At 52.4% G+C, this 10,330-nt stretch overlaps 1 protein-coding gene across 1 annotated transcript in view; it reads right to left on the bottom strand.

Annotated features, from left to right (window-relative positions):
• Positions 1–1,567: 1,567 nt before the first annotated feature.
• Positions 1,568–10,330, bottom strand: part of DKK3 (dickkopf WNT signaling pathway inhibitor 3) — a 33,424-nt gene continuing 24,661 nt past the window's right edge. Inside the window, exons 5-7 of the mRNA XM_018554826.1 lie at positions 8,137–8,275; positions 3,419–3,572; positions 1,568–1,781 (exon numbers count right to left, since the gene is read on the bottom strand). Coding sequence (XP_018410328.1) covers positions 1,568–1,781; positions 3,419–3,572; positions 8,137–8,275 — 507 coding nt within the window. The remainder of the gene's footprint in view (positions 1,782–3,418; positions 3,573–8,136; positions 8,276–10,330) is intronic.

The following is a 10,330-nucleotide window of genomic DNA, read 5'->3' as shown; positions in this document are numbered from 1 at the left end:
GGCTTTATTCTACAGCATTCTGGTCCCGGCATTTGGCAAAGCTGCAGCGGAGGGTCTTTTCCCAATCGGTTCCATCAATCTTTGGTCCAATTTACCAATCCTATTGGTGGTTGTGGGACTCTACGTCAGGGGTGCAGAACCTCCAGCTGGGGTGAAGCTACAAATCCCATGATGCATCTGTCTCTGGGCTGTGGCTGAGAGAATCTTGCAGTGCCTCATGGGACTTGTAGTTTCATCGCAGCTGGAGCTTCGCCACCTCTGCTCTACGTCTATATGTCAGGGGTTAGGCAACCTCGGCACTCCAGCTGTGGTGAAACTACAAATCCCATGAGGCATTGCAAGACTCTGACAGCCACAGACATGATGGAATTTGTAGGTTCACCAAGGTTTCCTATACCTGGCTATAGAGGGTCGGGCACACACATTTGCTTTTTGCTCCAGTTTAAAGTTCCTCTGTGTGTTTTCCAGGTTTTGGGCCCCCCCCCCCCCCATGGATGCTTAAAGGTTACCTCCCTTGTTTGGCCCCTGGGAACAAGGAGAAGAGGACCTGTACAAGCTGCAAATCATGACTTGGAGCTTACACAGGGCTGGTGACTTTCCCTTCCCCCATGTGATAGCGCTGGGTGCACAGCAGCCAATCACCGGCGCCATCATGTGGCAGGAACGGGACTCACGGTGTCTTCCATACTCAGCAGTACCAGGCAGCAGGTATACGGGGCCCCTGCAGGGTAAAGCACGGGCGACCCATTTATCCAGTAACCAATAAATAATGAAATGTCATAGAGAAGATCCCGTGGCTGCGACTGGAGACCAGCAGCTGACTACAAGCCCAGCCGGCCCTGCTAGCCAGAATATGTATGTAAATACCTATGTTGGGCTGGTCATTATCATTGAATATTTTCCTGAACACCGCTCTGAGGTCCCGTGCTGCACTCTAGCCAAGGGTGTCAGCAAGACTTTGAGCTCCGTCACCTCCCCCTAGCCCCACCACCGCCCCTTGCTAACGTGAAGTGGCATACCACTTCTTCCCCCCACAAGCAAAACTTCACAGAGACACTCTTATCACTGACGCATTTCACCCCCTACTGAGGCTTCCATAGAGAGGCAACTCCATGATTGAGCTCCAGTAGGGGGCGAAATGCAACAAAGGAAGGGGCTGATGGAGCGTCTCTGGGCTGTTTGCACAATAAAGTTTTGTTTGCGGGGGGAAGAAGTGGGCAGGGCCCTGTGGTTTAGTGAGACGTGTATTATTTATGCTGCTCAATGTATCATTTTATGGGGGCAAATAGCAAAATTCCGTAACTACGGCAAACTGCGACCCCCGAGCTAGACCTATGATAGATATGCTCTGTGTAGCGCCATACGATAGATCTGGGGGGTAAGGAATAGTGAAAGGTTCCTATGTACGTGTGGGCGCCATGCCAACCAAAGCGATAGCGCCCAAGCTCCTCGTGATTAATGGGGGTTTTATCCAGTTTGGAGAATATTTTTGTGTCCATTTCCGTCTTACGCCGGTCAGTTCTTCACCCCGCCGCCCTCCCGAGGTTCATCGTCGGCGATCAGTCCTCTAGATGTAGTCCACAAATGGTTGCTCCGAATCGAATTCCACATCTCTCTCATCTTCGGAAGTGGCGAAATCGGCGCCGATCCCTGCGGGCGAATCAATACCGTCTTCGTAGATGATATCTTCCTGCGGTATGGGGGTGAAAAATGGCAGCTGCATCATATCCTCCCTCTTGCTCTGCAGGGGAAGTTCCTCGCAGACGAGCGCTAGACCGTCACTGCGAATAAACACAAGGGGAAAAGTCAGGGGGAGGTAGTCGCGGGTCACCGCTGGTTACAGAGGGCAATGCACTGAACGATGGGTGGAAAAGTTTCCGAAAGGCTTTTCACTCCAGAACTTTTAGAGGAAGCATCAACATACATGTCCCCCCCCACGTCCCCTATGTACGCCATCAAAAACAGGTTCTAGACATATACGGTATATACATATAATACTAAAGCTGAGGCTCCCAGACCCGAATCGCATTCGGGTTCTGAATTTCCACATTGCATTCGGGAGCCCCTGAATGCTATTCGGGTCTGGGAGCCATATACATGTAGTACTTTGGGAGCTCCCAAATGCAATTCGGAAATTGGGATCCCGAATGCGATTCGGGTCCGGGAGCCATATACATATATCACTAAAGCTGCGGCGCCCAGACCCGAATCGCATTCAGGATCCGAATTTCTGAATGGCTTTTGGGAGTACCTGAATGCCATTCGGGTCTGGGAGATTCAGCTTTAGTAATACCTGTATATGGTTTTCTGTGGTATTTGCAACAAATATTCATAAACGCATCCGAAACTGAATCCGAAACCCGAACAAAATTGAATTTCGGATCCGAATCCCAAATTCCGAAAATATCCAAACCAAAGCAAACCGTTTTTTTCCACAGCTTACATGTCTAATAGGTTCCATTCCGCTATCTCAGGATGGCTTTAAGCCAAGGTATATCAATAGGCGATGCTGTTTTAGTGCCTGAAATGATTGGCACCATTATTGGCCAAGACTGGTACAAATCAGCGCCAAAGCATTGACCTTCCGAGTAATGTATCACCCCGATAGTTCAGGAGATATTTTAGCTTTTGGGTCAACATTGATGGAAGTCCAGCCCTGTCCTAACACCACCCTTGGTGATGACCTTTCAGAGGGTGAGCCCATGACACCTTGTACTATCTGGATGGCCTCGGCCTTCTGGGTTGACTCATGCTGGCCTTCCTGCAACCCAGAAGACTGAGGACATCTTGGGGCAGAGAGGAATAACTGCGGCCAAAGCAGGTTTAAACCCCTACTGGGGAGGAATGGGGTTAACTTCTAGGATTGGGGTAAATGTTAAGGGATTAGATAAGGCCAATGGTTAAGTTTCATTGTTACTGAATGAAATGGAGATTGAGGAAAGGTTAGGACCTTCTTTGAGCTGTTTTTTTTTATGTCCCTGGGTGGGGGTGGGGGTGGGGGGGATTTGCTTTCAGGTTCTTTGTGTTGGCCACTCCATCCAATACTATAAAAAATGACCTTAAAAAGCCGATCTCTGAACACTTTGGTAACAACCTCCATCACTTCACAAGAGAATAACCCTTCCTAAGCCTGCTTTTTACTTATCTGAATCCGTCATCATGTGACACTACACGGGGCCTCTTCCAGTAGTGAGGACTGGTGATCCAGCGATCTAGTTGGGCCTCACAGTCACCACATACCAGTTTTCTTGCCACCCTTGATTGTGACATCATCACGCTACCAATGGACTTTTCAAGACCTTGTGAGAACCCCACCAATGGACCCAATGGGAAGTGTCCTGGCGGGACATTAACTGCAAATCCTTTCTCATGTAACAGGTTTTCATGGGAACAGTGAAGGTCGAACGTGGATACTGACCTCTGAGCCTGGCAGATCAGTCCTCTGTCACAGGGACAGCGGTTTAGAGGGGCGTCTGACTCCATATCCCAGGAAAATATATCTAGGAGTGAGTTTGAGTTCTGGCACTCCTCACCCCTGACCAGCAAAGGAGTGCAGACTGGAAAGAGAAGATCTGAAAGACAAAGACAACGGGTCTACAAATGTTCACCTAGAGCAGTGGTTCTCAACCTTTCTAGGGCCGGGACCCCTTGGTAACATTTGCCAGGTTGTGGTGACCCCCCAACCGTAAAATTTAGGGATGCACCAATACTAGTATCTGTGCGGGCTCTCGGGAGACTATGCGGGCTCTCAGGTGGCTAGTGGGACTCTGGTGGAGTCCAGTGCGGGCTCTGTGGTGATCAAGCACTCACCTCCCCTCACTCCTGCCCGCTCCCCTCTCTTTGATCCTCTCCGGTCGCTGATGCTGCAGCGCCATCTAGGAGAACTGACACTGCTGCGCTAGGAGGAGGCTGAGGAGCCTCTTACCTAGAGCAGCACAAGGCACATGGGGACCCCCTCAACTGTGGGTTGCGACCCTCTTTTGGGTCGCGACCCACAGGTTGAGAACCACTGACCTAGAAGGACCTAGATCGTATCACCTACATATGGGAAATATACAATCTCATGTTTACATAGTATCGTAGCTGCTTCCAATGTTTCCACCTCCGTGTTTAGTGAGATATTACCTCACAGATCTCAAAACAATAAAACAATTGCCAAAAGAGGCTAAAAATCCTGGAGATGTTCCCGCCACTCATTGAGAAGATCTGAGACACAGAGGTCGGAGGCTACAGAGGTGAACTAACACTCACTTTGTTGAGCTTTGAAGTGTCTTTGGAACAAGTCCATCTGAATGTGAACTCCTACTATTAGCCATACCATGACCTGGATGAATGAGAACCGTCACAGCCAATAGCCACAAACCCATCCTGGCTACATATAGATAAAGAGGTCAACTGAGAGCTGAAGTAAAGGTGTAGAATAGATGTTACTTGAAGCTGCTCTCTACTCCCTACTCCTCCGGGAATGGAGGGGAATAATCCCAGGTCACTTAGTGTGGCTCCGTAGCACGCGGCTCAGTGTCTCAGGTCTCTTAGAGTAATGTGTAACATAAGTTACTAGTTCGTCCACCTTACCGAGCGCTCAGTGTCCACCACCTCTCTCTGCCAATCCCTCCACTGGCTTCCATCTCCTGCCCTACTCTGCCAATCCCTCCAGTGGCTTCCATTCCCCACCCAACTCTGCCAATCCTTCCACTGGCTTCCATTCCCCACCCAACTCTGCCAATCCCTCCACTGGCTTCCATTCCCTGCCCCTCTCTGACAATCCCTCCAGTGGCTTCCATCTGCTGCCCTACTCTGCCAATCCTTCCACTGGCTTCCATTCCCCACCCAACTCTGCCAATCCCTCCACTGGCTTCCATTCCCTGCCCCTCTCTGACAATCCCTCCAGTGGCTTCCATCTGCTGCCCTACTCTGCCAATCCTTCCACTGGCTTCCATTCCCCACCCAACTCTGCCAATCCCTCCACTGGCTTCCATTCCCTGCCCCTCTCTGACAATCCCTCCAGTGGCTTCCATCTGCTGCCCTACTCTGCCAATCCTTCCACTGGCTTCCATTCCCCACCCAACTCTGCCAATCCCTCCACTGGCTTCCATTCCCTGCCCCTCTCTGACAATCCCTCCAGTGGCTTCCATCTGCTGCCCTACTCTGCCAATCCTTCCACTGGCTTCCATTCCCCACCCAACTCTGCCAATCCCTCCACTGGCTTCCATTCCCTGCCCCTCTCTGACAATCCCTCCAGTGGCTTCCATCTGCTGCCCTACTCTGCCAATCCTTCCACTGGCTTCCATTCCCCACCCAACTCTGCCAATCCCTCCACTGGCTTCCATTCCCTGCCCCTCTCTGACAATCCCTCCAGTGGCTTCCATCTGCTGCCCTACTCTGCCAATCCTTCCACTGGCTTCCATTCCCCACCCAACTCTGCCAATCCCTCCACTGGCTTCCATTCCCTGCCCCTCTCTGACAATCCCTCCAGTGGCTTCCATCTGCTGCCCTACTCTGCCAATCCTTCCACTGGCTTCCATTCCCCACCCAACTCTGCCAATCCCTCCACTGGCTTCCATTCCCTGCCCCTCTCTGACAATCCCTCCAGTGGCTTCCATCTGCTGCCCTACTCTGCCAATCCTTCCACTGGCTTCCATTCCCCACCCAACTCTGCCAATCCCTCCACTGGCTTCCATTCCCTGCCCCTCTCTGACAATCCCTCCAGTGGCTTCCATCTGCTGCCCTACTCTGCCAATCCTTCCACTGGCTTCCATTCCCCACCCAACTCTGCCAATCCCTCCACTGGCTTCCATTCCCTGCCCCTCTCTGACAATCCCTCCAGTGGCTTCCATCTGCTGCCCTACTCTGCCAATCCTTCCACTGGCTTCCATTCCCCACCCAACTCTGCCAATCCCTCCACTGGCTTCCATTCCCTGCCCCTCTCTGACAATCCCTCCAGTGGCTTCCATCTGCTGCCCTACTCTGCCAATCCTTCCACTGGCTTCCATTCCCCACCCAACTCTGCCAATCCTTCCACTGGCTTCCATTCCCTGCCCCTCTCTGCCAATCCCTCCACTGGCTTCCATCTCCTGCCCTCCTCTGCCAATCCCTCCACTGGCTTCCATCTCCTGCCCTCCTCTGCCAATCCCTCCACTGGCTTCCATCTCCTGCCCTCCTCTGCCAATCCCTCCACTGGCTTCCATCTCCTGCCCTCCTCTGCCAATCCCTCCACTGGCTTCCATCTCCTGCCCTCCTCTGCCAATCCCTCCACTGGCTTCCATCTCCTGCCCTCCTCTGCCAATCCCTCCACTGGCTTCCATCTCCTGCCCTCCTCTGCCAATCCCTCCACTGGCTTCCATCTCCTGCCCTCCTCTGCCAATCCCTCCACTGGCTTCCATCTCCTGCCCTCCTCTGCCAATCCCTCCACTGGCTTCCATCTCCTGCCCTCCTCTGCCAATCCCTCCACTGGCTTCCATCTCCTGCCCTCCTCTGCCAATCCCTCCACTGGCTTCCATCTCCTGCCCTCCTCTGCCAATCCCTCCACTGGCTTCCATCTCCTGCCCTCCTCTGCCAATCCCTCCACTGGCTTCCATCTCCTGCCCTCCTCTGCCAATCCCTCCACTGGCTTCCATCTCCTGCCCTCCTCTGCCAATCCCTCCACTGGCTTCCATCTCCTGCCCTCCTCTGCCAATCCCTCCACTGGCTTCCATCTCCTGCCCTCCTCTGCCAATCCCTCCACTGGCTTCCATCTCCTGCCCTCCTCTGCCAATCCCTCCACTGGCTTCCATCTCCTGCCCTCCTCTGCCAATCCCTCCACTGGCTTCCATCTCCTGCCCTCCTCTGCCAATCCCTCCACTGGCTTCCATCTCCTGCCCTCCTCTGCCAATCCCTCCACTGGCTTCCATCTCCTGCCCTCCTCTGCCAATCCCTCCACTGGCTTCCATCTCCTGCCCTCCTCTGCCAATCCCTCCACTGGCTTCCATCTCCTGCCCTCCTCTGCCAATCCCTCCACTGGCTTCCATCTCCTGCCCTCCTCTGCCAATCCCTCCACTGGCTTCCATCTCCTGCCCTCCTCTGCCAATCCCTCCACTGGCTTCCATCTCCTGCCCTCCTCTGCCAATCCCTCCACTGGCTTCCATCTCCTGCCCTCCTCTGCCAATCCCTCCACTGGCTTCCATCTCCTGCCCTCCTCTGCCAATCCCTCCACTGGCTTCCATCTCCTGCCCTCCTCTGCCAATCCCTCCACTGGCTTCCATCTCCTGCCCTCCTCTGCCAATCCCTCCACTGGCTTCCATCTCCTGCCCTCCTCTGCCAATCCCTCCACTGGCTTCCATCTCCTGCCCTCCTCTGCCAATCCTTCCACTGGCTTCCATTCCCTGCCCCTCTCTGCCAATCCCTCCAGTGGCTTCCACTCACCCAGCAAATAACATTCAGAATACTAATAACATACAAAGCCATCCCCAACCCTACCCAAAGCTTCTTCACTAACCTCATCTCAAAATATCACCCAAACCGTCCTCTCCGCTCCTCCCAGGACCTCCTGCTCTCCAGCTCCCTCATCACCTCCTCCCATGCTCGTCTCCAGGACTTCTCTAGAGCTTCTCCCATCCTCTGGAACTTCCTACCCCAACCTGTCCAACTATCTCCTACCCCATCTGCCTTCCCCGAATGCTCCCCTCTCCAGGGAAGCCTCTCCCACGTCTGCCTAAACGCCAAACTTTTACCTCCTCCATCAACTCATCTCCAGACACTTACTACCTTTTGTATCACTTGCTCCTCCCACTTTTGGATTGTAAGCTCTCAGGATCAGTGCTAACCCTCTTGTATTGAACTGTACTGCAGCTGCACTGTCTCCCTCCATATTGTAAAGCGCTGTGCAAACTGTTGGCGCTCTATAAATCCTCTATAATAATAATAACGTTTTCCCTTCTCTATTCAAAGCCAACAATCAGTTTCATGAGGAGGGGAGCGTTAAGCGGATCGGCTGCACAATTGTAGAGTGTCGCGGATCGGCTGCACAATTGTAGAGTGTCGCGGATCGGCTGCACAATTGTAGAGTGTCGCGGATCGGCGCACAATTGTAGAGTGTCACGGATCGGCTGCACGTGCTGTTTGAGGTTTTCACATTTCGTAATGAGGGGAGATAGTTACTGGAATGGACGGCGCAGCACAGGCCGGGGACGCAGTCGCTCTGCTTCTCACAAATGGCGCCGCTCTCCCCCTTCTCCGATTTCTTGCACTGACCCCAGATGCAGAGCTGCCCGTCGCAGCATTCGCCGTCTCTGCTGCACTGCAAGACATTAGAAACACACAAAAACATTACCCACCAATCAGATGTTTGCAATGATGAAACTGTCTTCACAGGGGCCCACGGGCTACAAAGGGCCCGAGGAGCAAGCTGCAAACCTGTCAGCCGTGCGAATGTTTGTTTAGCCAGAACCTCCGGCTCCAGCTCCGCCCCCTTAATTAACATTGACTTGCTCTGAGAAGCCCCGCCCAACTGTCATCCCTCTGTCCAATGGAAGTACTTCAGCTACTGCTCCTATTGGATAAGGTGCAGTCAGGTGGGCGGAGATTTGCCTGTTAATGGTGAAGCCCTCCCATTGGACAGAGAGATGGCAGAAAATGTTTAATGGCTGACAGGTTCACTTTAAAGAGCCCATATTTGTGATAAGGTTTACCATCCGTCCCCATTACCCGGGAGCAGTCCCCGCTTTGAGGTCTCTATCCCCGAATTTGTCTTTATCTGGCAGATGAGTAGTAACTGTGTTCAGCCGGCCTGGCGCTTTACACACACACCGCTGCCAAACTGCCGGGGCGTCCCGAGGCCGGGTGTCACCCGGAGCGGCTACCAGGTGACACCCCACCGTGACCAAACCGCACATGCGTGGCGATCTTATGGATACCTGCTGGCGGCCATCTTGGTGATGGGCACCAGCCGAGAGAGGAGGGAACAGTCACATGGTCGGGATGAGGTATGCCGCCGGGTCCCCCCTCCTCTCCCCTGTCAGGAGCTCAGTCCATGACCGAGTGCCCGACTGTTCAGATGGGGTGACACCAAAATGACTGTCAGTCATTTTGCTGTCACCCTTCCAATGGTGTCACCCGGGTGCGGGCTGCACCCCCCTTGTGACGCCACTGCCAAACTGTATAACCAGCAGGGTGACACCACTGGTCACTACTGCAGCTTCTGTTGTCACCTGCAACAAACTTTATCACATTCCTGGTTCATCCAATGGGCAGACGGGTGACGCAGGAAGATGCTAATGTCCTATGGGAAATAACGTTGTCACCGGCCTGGCTGTGCAATATGGCAGACATCTGTGGGTTGCAGAACTGACTGAACAGAATTACAGATGCTTTGGCAGGTGGAACATAGTTACATAGTATTTGGGGATGAATAAAGACATAAGTCCATCAAGTCCAACCCATATAGGTCCACGCATCATCCCATCCTTAGGAGTACCTGTACCCCGGTGTACCCCTGAATGTTACCTGTACCCCTGGATGTTACCTGTACCCCGGTATATTACCTGTACCCCTGTATACTACCTGTACCCCTGTATGTTACCTGTACCCCTGTATATTACCTGTACCCCTGTATATTAGCTGTACCCCTGAATATTACCTGTACCCCTGTATACTACCTGTACCCCTGTATGTTACCTGTACCCCTGTATATTACCTGTACCCCTGTATACTACCTGTACCCCTGAATGTTACATGTACCCCTGTATACTACCTGTACCCCTGTATATTACCAGTACCCCTGTATACTACCTGTACCCCTGAATATTACCTGTACCCCTGTATATTACCTGTACCTTTGTATATTACCTGTACCCCTGTATGTTACCTGTACCCCTGTATATTACCTGTACCCTTGTATATTACCTGTACCCCTGTATATTACCTGTACCGCTGGATGTTACCTGTACCCCTGGATGTTACCTGTACCCCTGTATATTACCTGTACCCCTGTATATTACCTGTACCCCTGTATGTTACCTGTATCCTTGTATATTACCTGTACCCCTGTATATTACCTGTATCCTTGTATATTACCTGTACCCCTGTATGTTACCTGTACCCCTGTATACTCCCTGTACCCCTGTATATTACCTGTACCCTTGTATATTACCTGTACCCCTGAATATTACCTGTACCCCTGTATATTAGCTGTACCCCTGTATATTACCTGTACCCCTGTATACTACCTGTACCCCTGTATATTAGCTGTACCCCTGTATACTACCTGTACCCCTGAATATTACCTGTACCCCTGTATACTACCTGTACCCCTGAATATTACCTGTACCCCTGTATATTACCTGTACCCCTGTAT

Source organism: Nanorana parkeri, unplaced genomic scaffold, assembly GCF_000935625.1.
Source record: "Nanorana parkeri isolate BGI_ZX_2015 unplaced genomic scaffold, ASM93562v1 scaffold10, whole genome shotgun sequence".
NCBI classification, from domain to species: Eukaryota; Metazoa; Chordata; class Amphibia; order Anura; family Dicroglossidae; genus Nanorana; species Nanorana parkeri.
This window is presented reverse-complemented; position numbering and strand designations above follow the sequence as displayed.